Source organism: Sceloporus occidentalis, unplaced genomic scaffold (genome assembly GCF_023333645.1).
Source record: "Sceloporus occidentalis isolate IW3139 unplaced genomic scaffold, rSceOcc1.0.p SCAF_5, whole genome shotgun sequence".
Classification (NCBI taxonomy): Eukaryota; Metazoa; Chordata; class Lepidosauria; order Squamata; family Phrynosomatidae; genus Sceloporus; species Sceloporus occidentalis.
Genome location: NW_028316985.1, coordinates 153,898,142 through 153,912,600, shown reverse-complemented (window position 1 = coordinate 153,912,600; position 14,459 = coordinate 153,898,142). Strand labels below are relative to the sequence as shown.

The window sequence follows — 14,459 nt, the reverse complement described above, 5'->3', positions numbered from 1 at the left end:
TAGTATTCTTCAGAGCATCCTAAATAATGAGCAATGGTTCAAAACACACTGGAAAATAATCCAGTTGGAGACTGCTTTAACTGCCCTGGCTCAATGCTAAGGAATCTTGCCAATTGTATTGTGGCACCAGAGCTCTCTGATAGAGAAAACTAAGGCGGGATACAGACGGGCAAAAAGGGGTGTATTCATGACGTCATGAAGGTAGAGCCTTCAGACGGGCCTTACCTGAATGCCGCCATGAACACGCCCCCCGCACGCCCCAAGCGGGAAGAAGCGGCATTAAAAAGGTGCTGCTTTTCTCCGCTTCTTTTTCGTTTGATGCGCAGCTGCGCAGCTCCGTCTGTAAGCTGCTGCACCGGTACGCCAGAATTGCTACGCCGCTAATTTAAGTTGCCCATTTAAAAGCTCCGTGTCTGCTGCGTCGCATAATGAGTCGGGGTCCTGGAACATGCGCAGTTTGCAGTCAGGCTTTAATTGCAGCATCAGCTGCCATGCAGGTGTGGAAGCTGCAGCACAGCTGCAGCACATTTTAAGACTTGTAACCCTAACCCTAACCCTAACCCTAACCCTAGAGCAACATGTACGCATGCGCTGCTTGGAAAGTTTGGACTTTAAAGTGAACCCCTACACACATTCCTGTGCCATTTTCACCTAACAATAAAAAACGCTAAAACTGTAAATATTTACATATATATAAGGGAGGTGATGGGGGATGGCAGGGGGACAGCGATGGCAGCGGAGACAGCTGTAGCTGTGCATTGCAGATTCAGCAAGAGCGCGGGGACCAAAGGAGAGGAGGCATCTATGATGCTGATGACACTGGCAAAGTGCAAGCGGACAAGGATGCCAACACCAGCTGATCACCAGCTGGCAGGAGACCACCATTGTTCTTGCGCAGAGCAGGGGGAAAAGTTTTAAAGGGGCTTGGGCACTTTAAATGTGCCCATAGGCTTTCTGCCGCCGCTGCTTAGCGCTGCAGCTGCGCAGCTGCGCATCCGCCAGCCGGCAAAGGAAAAAAAAAAGCCCCGTTTTTGGCCGCCCATGAGGAAGCTGCCTCTCTCTTTGCAGCGTCCTCCGAGGCGGCGGTTTGGAAACTGCGGGTCCGAAACGGCCCCAGGTGAGGCGTCTTCACTGCCCCCCATGTGGAAGCCCCATCTCCTGAGCCACGCCCCCGGGGCGGGCGGTCTGGAGGCTCCGTATTCAGCAGAATACACCTCCAAGTCGTCTTCCCCTGCCCGTCTGTATCCCGCCTAAATGTCTCCAAAAAAACCCCAAAACCCTACAGGTCCCAGAATTCCCTAGAATTGAGCTAGGGCATTTAGAATGGTCTCGGATGGTATTGTGTGTTTTGGACCAATGTTGTGTTGAACTATGTATACATATTATACTATTAAATAATATTTAATTGTATGAGATTATTTATATAACTTTATAGTATTCTTGTTTTCTTCTTGTATGTGAGAAATTTTCCTCACCTTGAATGAGATTTTTTTGTACATTTTAATGCTTTTTTAATACATAATGACCTGTTGGGTGAAAATTTTAACAAAGATTACTTGCACAAAAACTCTGGTTGATTTACTGATATATACTGATTTTGTGTAAAATACTGTATTATGGGTCAAAGTAAAATGTTTTTTCATCAAAAAGGGTTTTCGCTATTGCTGTTGCTGTTGTTGTTGAAGGGCATGCAAGTCTTTTCATTCTTGTGCAGAGTGTAAAATCCTGAAGCAGTTGACAATTTGGTTCCCCCTTTCTCAATGGGGCCAAGAAAATTTGTTAATATTTCTTACATCTCTGTTTCAAGTCTTGCTAGTTCACTACACATAGCACATAGAGTAGAAAGAACTTTGTTTGATTTTCACCTTTTTCCTCAGATCCATTTTTCCTAAAGATTAAATATTTATATTTATTAAAGTGTTAATGCATATTTTTCATCTTACCTTTTTTACCAAATCAGGGAAAGCAATATTCAAAACTTTGTTGGCTTTAGTAGTTGGCTAAAAGAGAAAATAGTTGTCATTTTTAAAAGAAATAATGAGTGTTTAAGCATGTACTGAATGTTCTTTATGATTTTATTCAGTGTATATGTAGTGTGTTGGTTATTTGCTCTCTCAAGCACTTTACCTACATAAAAGATAACTGTATGCACTTTCAACAAAGACAAATTTAACTAAGCTCATCTTGTGCTCCATTGGTTTTGTAGGTTGTAGCAAGGGATGATGATCAAGGCCTAAATAGCAAATTGACTTATCTCCTTATTGATGGAAATGAAGATGGAGCCTTTATACTCTCACCCAGTGGAGAGCTGCATCTTGTGCAGAGCTTAGACCGAGAGAAAAAAGAACAATATATCATGCTTATCACAGCAACAGATTCAGGTGGGTGACAATCATATATCCAAATTGTAGATTCCTGTTTCATTTCAGGTAGGCATAACCAGTGAACATGGCCTTGTTCTGTTCACATGTTAACATCTGTCATCATAGAGTCAGAACAGATGGTCCTTTAAAGCTACTGTCCGGGTAACTTGGGAGCATGGCATTTATACTTACGCTAAATCCACCCAGAAGTCAGGCAGCTGCCCAGACATGGGAGGCTTCATGACCCTGTGGTGGTACACTGCACACTACTGGATAGAGTCTTGAAGCTGGCTTCAAGCTGTGGCAGAGCTGGGAAAGGCGCCTCTTTCCTGGCACAAAAAGGAGCAGATCTTTTCCGTTCCTGTTTGGGCCAGGTTCAAGGTGTATTGGGGCCACAAAATGTGTGCAACCCCAATCTGCCTTCAGGAAAGGCAGCTTCAAAGCCGTCCCTTCTTGGCTGTTCCAGCCAATAGTTTCTTGATCAACTAGGGCGGGTTATAGACCGCCGCTCTGAGGCGGTCTGCCGCCGCCGCTGTTTGCTCTGTGCGGGAGCCGCAGCAGCCACACCATGCGGCTCCCGCACGGACCGAAAAAGAAGCTCCAAAATGGAGCTTCTTCTTGCGGCGCCTCTGTGACGTCGTGAGGCGCCAGGAGTGCATTCGCAACGTCACAGATGTCACGACACATTTGGATGCACACCGTCTGATACGTAAAGATGGCACCGGCCGTGTGGAACGGCCGGCGCCATATTGTAAGGACAGAGTCCGTATTAGAGCCAGGGGCGTCTAGAGGAGACGCCCCTTTTTAAAAATGGGACGTCCTGTGGACGTCCCAAGTGCCGGTCTGTAACCGGCCAATGACTGTGTCAATTTCTAAAGTCTGTACTTGTGTTAAAACTGTGTGCTCGTTTTTTTATCAAGAATGATTAGAAAAGCAAAGAAGTTGCTTCAAATGCAGCAGTACATCCACATGCTTTCTTGTGAGCATCACACTTAGAAATGCAATGTATTTATTATTTATTAGTGCTCAGGATTATCTAGTCAGGCTTCGTTATTTTAGCATAGACTATGAACCATTCAATCTGAGCAGCAGCAACATTAGTTTGTTTATTTATTGAATTTATATTTACCTTTCAACATAAATGGGTTTCAAGGAAACTGACAACAATTTTAAAAAGGTTCATCTTAATGTACAAAAGTTAAAAACAAATTAAATAGCAACAATGTTGAAAACATGATGAAAGACAGTTAAAACACTTAAAATGTATTTAAAATATAATTGGGTAGAAAGAGCTCCATGTACTAAATTGAGTAGACAATTGGATACTTCCATATTTTTTGAGGGGACAATTCATGAGGCCCCAGAAAATATATGGGATAGAAAATTGGTTCCTAGACCTGACAGAGTTACCTCATTGCACTAAACTCTTTTTCTACATTTATGGCTCCTCAGACCATTTCAGTTTTACCATTTTTGTAGTTCTTAGCTGTATTAATATAAATCACCTGCTGTCCCATATAAAATATGCTGGTAGAAGAATTGAGAGACAGAACTGTCTATCAGCATGCAAAAGGATCTTGTAGTACTTTAAAACAAATGTGAAAAAGAAGTTATAGCATAAGTTTTGTATGGCCTGGAACAGACGGGCCTTTGTGGTGCCCTCATGACATGTGAGGGTTGCCTGGTGGGTGGAGCGCCCACACGCCCAGCAACCCTCACATGTGATGAGGGCACCGCAGCTGCGGCACACCCACCAGACGGGGCACGTAATTATGACATTGCAGCTGTGCCACTTCCAAATGGGGTGGCACAGCTGCAACGTCACTGCGCTAGTTCTGGTGCTTTGCGGCATTGCAGAAACACTGCAAAAAGGAGCCGCTTCCATGTGCTCCTTTTGTGCTCCGCAGCAGCACAGCGCAATTTGGTTGCTGCAGCGCTCCTGCAGAGCAAAAAGAGGCACCTCTTTTTGGCGATCTGTACTGTGCCCATATTTGGTCTATTTCCTGAGATGTATGGAGTGAACTGTTGCCCTCATCATCATACCCAGAAGTTTTGCATTTCTATGGCTAGTCATACATTCTGATTATAAAGGTCCTTCCTGGGCATCAGTTCACTCCATGCATCTGAAAAAGTACACCAAGTCTATGAAAGCTTATGCTACAACTTATTTTGCTTAGTTAGTATCAAAGGTGTTACAAGATGTCTTTGAATAAAGACATGTTCAGATCTTTTCAAACAATGTGGAGAATCAGTGGCACCACACTGAACTCCACTTGTATTATATTTGGAGAGACTACTCACATGGGTAGGTTATAAGAATACAAGTTCTCATTAATTTTCTTTTGAATGAAGCAGTTTTAGCATTTTTCTTACCACTAAGAAATACTTCAAAATCCACACACCTTTTGAAGTCGTTTTGAATGTGGGACTTGTTGTGTGCAAAATTCACATGTAGTTGCTTTGCATACAAAACAGGAGCTTTTGTGCAAGAAACAGCTTTTCTGCTTGGAAACATTATTTTCTGTGCAGAATAAGCCATTTCCTACATAGAAAATAATGTTTTCAGTACAAAATAACCACATTCTGAATGTCCCTAGTTGTAGCATTTTGAACAAAATATGTACTAAACTGTAAAGATTCTGACCAATTAGGAATTCTTCCCATTAGGATTGCCTGAAACTTGAAAAATATTTTTTCAGTGATTTCCCCAGTATTTTTGAATATTCTTTCTATTGCCAGTAGACTGAGGCTCTCTCCCCCAGCCTAATGTCCTGTTTGGACGAAATAGGCATTAGCCTCAGAAATGGATTGGGCAGACCAGATATGGATTGAGTGAATCCAGCCTGATCACAGCCCAAATGGCCCTTTATCTAGTCTAAAAAGACTGTCTGCAGCAGAGTTTCTCTGAAACTACACCACAACAGATGGCAGACCAGACCACTGGCAGACCTCACTTACCTGTCACATCCTCTCTGGAAGCCCTTGCCATGGCCTGTGAGATCAGAAGTGGAGGCATGGCCATGTGAGTGTAGCAAGGCACCCCATTTCTGCCCTTACAGGCTGTGGTGGGGACTGTCAGAGAGAATGAACTGGTAGCAACAGGTAAGGGGTGCATGGTGGTGGCAAATCCATGTTATGGCAGCAGGTGGGCATGTGAATACCTGCCTGTTACCATTCTGGTCCATGCAGAAACCATGGACAGGATACCACAGGATTGGGTCACAGTGTCCTGCCCACCTGTTTAGGTTCTGAGCCAACATAAATTTGTCTGACAGGTATTCATTAAACAATTTCTAGAGACTGTAGTTTTGCTTGAATCCACAAAAAATCATAGAAATAAAATGATTAGAATCTTTTTGAAATAAATAAATGTTATAATCACTATCACCAAAAAATGAAGGTGAGGACAATTTTAGCTTCTCAAACACTTGGAATAACAACATACCAAAGGACTATCCATAGATAAGCAACCACTTCTGAAATAAGCTATCATATTGATTTCCATTCATTGTGAAGCAGTAGTACTCTGTCTTTTACAAATATTTGTTTAATGCCTGATAAGAATTGCTTCTGGTTTTGAGCTTCTGTCATTCACAGTTTTCAGCTAAGATAACATGCTAGAATTTCCCTGTAGCAAGCAAAACTGTGCATGCCAAAACTATGTGGAGAAAAAGCAGCTTGTCAAAAATGATATTTATCTATATGATCTCTGAACATTAATCAAGCAATACATATTACCTTATGGACTTTGGTTTAGGTTTTATTGTCTGTGAAAAACTGATATTTAGTTATTTTCAGCATTTAGTGGTCATTTTATACTTTCTTTTTCTTATATAAAGTGTATTTTAAACTGTAGATATTTTTGGTGCTTTAAGAAAACAGACCACCATATGATGGGCAACATTTTAGTTTATTATCGATATTTGAATATACTGATAATTGATGTTGTATGCATATAACCCAAATATAAGCTATAGAGGCATTACAAACTGCTGCTTTGCGGCGGTCTCCCGGCGCTGCTGTTTGCTCCACGAAGGAGCCGCCACAGCCAAACCGCGTGGCTCCCTTATGGAGCAAAAAAGAAGCTCCAAAATGGAGCTTCTTTTGTTGGCGTGCTAATGACACCGCGAGGCGCCAATGGCGCACTAGCGATGTCATTAGTGCCGCGCGACGTGCGGCTGCACAGCGTCCGTTATGTCAAGATGGTGGCGGCCGTGTGGAACGGCCGCCACCATTTGTTACGGACAGAGTCCGTAACAGGAGTAGGGGCGTCTGGAAGAGACGCCCCTTTTTTAAACTGGGACGTCCTGAGGACGTCCCAAGTGGCGGTTTGTAACCCGCCATAGTAATACATTTCATGTCATTGCCATCTAATTTGTGAGATACAGCCAGTCATGCTCATTTTTTGTTCTCTAAATGTGCTGTGGTGGCAAACATGGAATTAAAAAAAGTTTGTGTTATACATGTATGTGTACATGGATAGACTTGTAAGTACAGCAGGCTTACATGCATAAAGATACAAAGGTGTACTTGCTCCCTCTTACTGTTGGATCTTATTTAATCTTATATTGGCCTGAAAATTGTCTTAAAATTTGGGATGAACTGCAGTTACTAAGAGTTAGGTATAGTTGTGTCTTTCGGTCGCAGAGGAAAGATGTGATTAATCAATGAGAGTATCAGGTGAAATAATGAATTTCAAACTAATGCAATAATATTTAGGATGCTTCTTATGTTGTTGTTGTTGTTGTTAACTGTCCTTGAGTCAACCATGACTCATGGCAACCCTGTGGATGAGACATCCCCCAACCGCCTGTTCTCAGCTGCTCTACTCAGGTCCTGGAAATTCAGACCCCTGACCTTAATTGAGTCAATCCATCTGGTATGTGGTCTGCCTCTCTTTCTAAGGCCTTCTACCTTCCCTAGCATTATTGCCTTTTCTAATTAATTGTGCCTTATCATGATGTGGCCAAAGTATAACAGCCTCGGTTTTGTCATTTTGGCTTCCAGAGAGAGTTCAGGCTTGATCTGTCCTAAAACACATTTATTTTTTTCTTTTTGGCTGCCCATGGTATCCTCACCACCCTTCACAAATGAGCTGATTTTCCTCCTATCTGCTTTTTTCACTGTCTAGCTCTTACATCTGTATATGGTGGTAAGGAATACTGTGGTTTGGATTATTCTAATTTAGTGTTCATTTGTACATCTGTACACTTTAGGATCATGGCAGCCCTTTCCATTACTAGTCTTTGTATTTCTGACTGTAATCTCCATTCTGATCGTTGTTTGATCCAATGTTTCTCTACCATCCAAAATAATAATAACAACAACAACAACAACAACAACATGCAAGTATTGAAAGGGGGAGATTTAATGAGTCTCCTGGTGTGTAAATTATTGTTTCAGTAGCTCTACCTTTTTATTTTAAAAAAACAGATGCGAAAAAGAGAAGCTTTCCTTTAAAAAGGAGGGAGGAACTCCATATGTTGAAAGTCAGAGTTGCACAAAATGGCAGCCTGCCATCTTACAAAGCATCGGCTTTTTCATAATTTTGAACTTGTTTCTAGACACTTTTTGGCTTCCAATTCTTTCTTTTATTAATTGCCTGACTATGGAGTAGCATTAGTTGCTTTGACTTACTGACTGAATATGTTTTAATTTCCCATATTTCCAACCCCCAACCCTGCATTTGTAAATTAGCATGTACTTTAACCCAAAGCATTGCTTGTGCCAAAATTTTCTGCTTCTAACCTTAAAAACTTCCTCATCATTGGCCTACTTTTAATAAAGCTACCAGTCAGATAAGATGCACATTAATAAGAAGGATTTTGCTACTTGTTTGTACTTTATGCTTTATATGTTTATTTGCTGAGTTTTACTTTAAAAAAAACTTGTCTTTGTTTCATTCTTCGTTCTGTATATACTGACGGGTTACATCTAAGCCAGCCGGTTTCATTGGCATACTTTTGGGGAGACTTAAAATAAACTAGAACCATGCAGTTTCACAATCTTGATTTGTTAGACTCCTTTCCTCATAGTTTATGCTATTCCCTTAAGTGGTTTGGCAAATTACATATTTCAAAAAAAGCAGTTCTAATTTTCCCTCATGTGCATTCCAAGCTGCGGTCTGCAACTAACTTTATTGCCTTTTAAAGAGTTTTGTGTAAACTCAAATGTTTGTATGTTCCTACACAACATTTTATCCTGTATCATGGCTCTGTGATTCCATTTAGTATTGCTATGGGCACAATCCTGTACCTGTCCTCCAAGGAGTAAATCCCTCTGAATTCTGGGACTTACTCCCAGGCAAGAAGGCTGAGAACTGCAGCCTATTTGACAAAAGTAGCCTCTTGTTCTTTGTGAAAGTAGCATAGATACAAACAACTTTTACTGACGTCTTAATAAAAAAAATGAATATTGTTTTTATTCATATTATTTTCACACGTCTAATAATACAATTGTTAGTTTCCACTGGAGTAAACCTATTGAATCAATGAATAGTAAGTTTTGTTGATTCAACCTGTCTATTATAATAGGGAATAGCAATTGGATTTATGCACATACATGATATTTCTTGCTAATTTTGTACCCATAATAAAACTTGTAGTCACCTCCGCATCACCTCATCTCACTCCTGTCCTGTTGTTACAAATAATAATTTAGTAATTGTATGATGATTTACTCCTTTTCACATGCAAAGTACATTAATTGGTTAACCAGTTGGAAGAGCTCAACTTGCTTATATTAAATGGACAGAATCCAAAGGTGTGCTTCCAGGTATAATGCCATTTTCCTCTTGAAACCCCACAGATATCCTAAACATCTGCCCTGCGGAACTAGGAAATTTTCTAGAGCAGGCCTTCAGCATCTTGGAAGGCTGCTGTGAAATCCAGAAGGGAAGGGGAGAAAGTGTTGATATTAGATGCAACCCTATACTCTTCTTTGTTCTGGCCTCCACACATTAGGCTGCTTGAACATTCAGTCATCTGGATTCACATCCAATCAACACTGTCCTGTAAATCAGGCTTAACTTTGATAATACAACTTGAGCAGTAAACTCAGAGCCAAATATTGGACTGTAAGAGAAAGATAAGTAGAGTACCATGTAGAACCAAGCTAAAATATATGAAGATAGGCTAAAAGAAATGAAAAGTATGCACCAAATCTTCCAGTCTGAAACTCAGAGTGGCAGAGAACTGCGCCAGAGTAAAGGTTTTCCTTTAATAATGAAAAACTGGCCTCAGACAGGGTAGAACCTTTGTAAGAATTTCTAATCAATTCAAAGTAATAGTAATATAGGATTTCTGTAAACAATGTGTATGTGTGTCAAAATAGTGCTTTTCTGCTGATTTTCTGGGAAAGTAGCCAACAGCCGATTACAAGTCCAAACAAACAAAAAAAGACTCCACACAAAATTTGTGGAGCAAGATAAGTCTTGCAAGGCAGACTTAAAGTCAAATGCAGATGAAGTCAGGAATCAGTCTGAGTATAAGCCAAAGAGCCAAGCTAAGAGCAAAGTCAGGCAGTCCAGGTCAAGGGTTACAGAAGGGAAGTGTGGTCAGGTTAGTCCGTAGTCCAAAGAGTCAAGCCAAGCAATCAGAATCGAATCAGAAAGCAAGGTGCTTTCTCTAGAGAACTCAGATAACTTCTGGTGAAAACTCTGGCATCCTTCCCAGGCTTTTTATCATCAGTCCTTATTAGTGCAGGTGATTTTAATGAGCTGGCGTTTTTCATAAAGCCTCCTTGAGTGACAGAGGCATGCCCTTTCTGATCCTCTCTGGCTGAAGGTAGGTATGTGATCCTCTTCCATGTCCACAATACTAGAAGACCTTCTGTTGGGAGGTTTGGCTCTTCGTTGTCTTCTAAAGCCACAGCCTGTGCTGGAGCTCTATTCTGCATAGACACCTCTTGTAATATTGACTCTAATTGTCCATTCCCATTGCTGTGTTATCTTGGCTGTTTGGTATTTATTTATTTATTGGAAGTATATCCCACCTTTCTCTCAACACCTGCATTCCGAGCATCCCACAATAACATTAAATAAAAGTGGAATGCATTTTAAAACACTGAATTACAAAAAACAAAAAACCAATGACCCTGATAACTGAATGAAAACAGGAAGGGCGGGATTAACATCCCTTCTCCTTAAATGCCTTAAACAATGCAAAATATTGTCAACCCTCCACATTTGGGGTTTTGACCTTTGCGGATTTGATTGTTCATGAATTTCATTGATATATAGAAAACTCTATGTTCTTCAGTGGGACTCTGTGGTCAGCATCCACCAGAGGTCATGCTGGAGGACCTAGAGATTCCTTGAGAGGTTTTCTCTCAGATAAAAAAAATGGTGTATTTTTATTTGTGGGTTTTCCACTTTCATAGGGTCATGTGTCCCTGACCCCAGCGAATATGGAGGGCCCACTGTAAGTTAGAATCATATGTGTTGAAACAGAATTTCATGAATTAATATGACCATTATATCAGGGCTCTGGCTGCTGTAAGAAATAATTAAGTTATTTCATATTTAATAGTTAAATAGTTAACTTGGTGCTGAAATGAAGACAACATTGGTGTCATATGGTCCTCCAAGGGAAGGCATTTCAAACGGGTACCTCTATATCATCTATGTAAAACACATTGCAATATTCTAACCAGGAATTTACCAGAGCATGAATTACCGTGGTCAGGTTATCCTGGTGCATTCTTTGCAGGCTGTGGATCTCCACTGGTAAAGGATTTGCCCAACCTATGCACTCGCTTATTCGTAGTGAGAGGGCAGCTCCACCCACAGGAAGTTTCTCATCCAGTCCCTGGACCTGGGAATCACACAGATTTTCCCTTTTGAGAAGATTCAGGCTCACTTTCTTGATACGCTGTTTCAGCAACTCCATAGTGGGATTTAAATATTTAACTATCATCCTGGAAGAAAGAACAAATAATCCCCACAGTTTTCTTTCCACTGTTACAGAAATAAAATATTTCTGTGCAGTCCTAGCCTGATATTTCCACCTCCATAAGTGTTTCAAGAAAATATTCTATGCACAAATAGATGTGGTTTGTTGCATGAAAATTAAGAATTTTGTGCAGAAAAAACATTTTCAGATATGTATGTGCTGTTTTTCCATTTCAGTACTATGTGTATTTCTGTGCAGAAAATTTTGGGAAATGTGAATACTGGGCAAAAACTGTAGAACCGTGACCACTAGGTTATTCATTCTGAACAAGTTTCCCAAGTGTCAGGAAGACCATATTTTAGCCAGAAAACAAATAATGGCAAATATTTTCTCCATCTCTATTTCGCAGCCTTAACTGAGTGGTGTCAAAGAGACGCAGAGCTTGGTACTGACAATCTACTAATAATACCCAATCCCAAAACTTCAAAAAGATTAGACTATTGAAAAAAATTGAACTTGTTAATCACTGTTTACTGTATATACACAACTATAAGTCAAACTCATGTATAAGTTGAGGGCAAGTGTTGGGGCCAAAATTATGGATTTTGGTATATTTGGAGTTGAAGTGCAGTACTTACATTGATCCATAGATAAGTTGACCCAGATTTTTTGGGTTGTCTTTTTAACAAAATTTCTAGACTTATACATGAGTATATACAGTAAGTGTTATCAATTCTAGTGGGTTTGCTCTTTTTAAAATGCAGCCACTCACACAGTTATCATCAACACGTTGGTTCGGAACTTTATTACTATTGCTTCTAGTTGCTTCCTTTCCAGTTAGCTTATACATGACTTATGCATATATTGTAATGTGATATTAAGGGTCATTAATAGAGGTAGTTACTATAATTACAGGTGCTAGCCAAGAACACAAAGTAAAGTTAAATGTGTGTGAAGTGACTTTCTCAGCTTTCAAGATACCTCAAAATTTTATAGAAACAATAGCCTCATACTGCTGATTAAACAGAATGCTGCCACTTCGAAATTGAAAGTCAGTTAGTTAATTCTTCAACCTCAAGACTACAGAAATCTTAATTGCTAGGATAAGAGCAGTAAAACATGAACATATGGCAAGGAATACTTATCCTGTAGGTTAATCTTCAAGAGTTGAACAGGGTGTTTTTAAAGTATAATTCAATAACAAAGCGAAGGCAGCTTACTGTGGGTTATGCGGAGTCATTAAGGGGAAAGCCAGACATAAGTCAATGGTTTCTTGAAGAAACACGTTTCCTAATATGTGTTTTTTTAACAGCAGTGAATTTTCAAGAGTAAGCAATTTTATGAAAATAATTAAAAGGTATTTAAAGATTTGTATTTGTGATGGAAAATCAACACTGTTGATTTATACTTAAAAAGAGTCTATCATGTTGTACATGAAGATAGGTGTATGATTATTGTAGGAAAGACCATAGCAAATCAAAAATTTGCATGGAAGTGAACTGGCCAATACAAATTTCTCATTCCAATCTGAATGTGAATTATCTTCTGTATTAGACCCGCTAAATATATTTTACATATTTTTAGTATCACTTCAAAGCAGATACTGACTTCACTTGAGATTTTGAAAGAAAATATATCATCAAAAATTAAATTATATGATCTATCAGGTATTGTGCAATAATGGGTCATATTAAGAATAATTTGCAGGTAGTTGTTGCTTGATCTTGATGGCAGCTTTTCTGCATACATAATGTGGTATATGCTTAGTTCAAAGCAAAATACATGCACAAATACATAAAGCCCCAACTTTCCAAGGATTTGGAGTAACCAAGATAGTTTTGCTCCAGGATCTTAACCAAGGTCAATGTTCCGGAGCATTTTTCAAAAACAAAATAATAAACATTTTGGCACAATGTTGATCTCATCATGGCCAGAAATAGTCAATTTTGAAGTCTAAATTCTAATGATAAACAACACCTCATATATAGTTCGGAGTCACATAAATCTGGCACTTATCACCATCCTTCAACAAACTGTTACCATGCCCTAAAGGCTGCAATTATTTGCCTGCTTTTCTGGAAGAAAGTCCCACTAAATTTAGTTGAACTGAAGTACTGAAAGAAAGTATTCAAAATTAAATAGACAAATACAAGGCAGTTCTGTGAGGCCCTTTGCAGTGCTGTACTGTATGTGTTTACTCAAGAGTAATCTGCAATGAATTCAGTGGAATTAACCCCAGAAAAGTGGTTGTAAGATAAATTATAGCCGGTTTGGGTCCCATGTTGGGAGGATGGACTAAGGGATTAGGATCTAGGACTCTGTGTGGATACAAAAATCTGTGGATGTTCAAGTCCTGTTAAATATAATGGCATAGTAAAATGGTGTGTCTTATATAAAATGGCAAAATGAAGGTTCTGCTCAGATTAATTCCTAATCTTAAAGAATTTCATTCCTACTTCAAATGAACAAATTGTTTTTCCTGCCAGGCCTAAGCCATCCACTAAACCCAGAGATACATATCCTAGAGTCTAATGCATGTAGCCCTTCAACAGCCTTTAGCCAAGCTTATCTAGGAGGGGTGTTCCTCAGATGGGATATCATTCTTACAAAATTCAGAAGATCCCACTTTTACTCTTGAAACCTCTCTAGTTTAATAAGAATCAGGACCATGTGATGGGGGAAACTTAGTGTGGTTGTCTAATTCAGTGGTAAGTGGTTTTGTATTCTATACAATGAACACACTCACCTTATATTAGATATTCCCAGTAATTTCAGGTATTCTCCCATAGAAATTCCTCAGCAAATCGAGCCTGTGAAAATTAAATCAGTGCAAATTAAGCCTATGTTTGTCTTCCAGTAACTGATCATAAAACAAACATAGTGGAAAACAGATCTCTTTTGTTAATGAGTGAAAGAGTATTGGGTGATGGATCTGTTTTTATTTGCCTGTGATTCCTGTGACTGGGGAGAGGTGCAGAGTCTTTCTATATACGAAGGTTTGGATTCCAGCAAGCAGCATTTGATGCTGTTGTGCTGCCTCTCTAGATATTCAGAACTAATGCAGTAGATTTGCTACATCTTTCTGTTGGTGTGCTACTTTGTCTGCCTCCATTCCCACTCAACTTCTGTATTTACCATTTAACCCAAATATTGCAGGAATGTCATAAAATTCTTCTCCAGTTCTAGTCTGCTGTGCAATTCTGGT

The 14,459-nt window shown here is 39.7% G+C and overlaps 1 protein-coding gene across 1 annotated transcript in view; it reads left to right on the top strand.

Moving 5' to 3' along the window:
* Positions 1-14,459, top strand: part of FAT4 (FAT atypical cadherin 4) — a 178,253-nt gene that overhangs the window by 109,827 nt on the left and 53,967 nt on the right. The window contains exon 6 of the mRNA XM_089527240.1: positions 2,207-2,381. Coding sequence (XP_089383366.1) covers positions 2,207-2,381 — 175 coding nt within the window. The remainder of the gene's footprint in view (positions 1-2,206; positions 2,382-14,459) is intronic.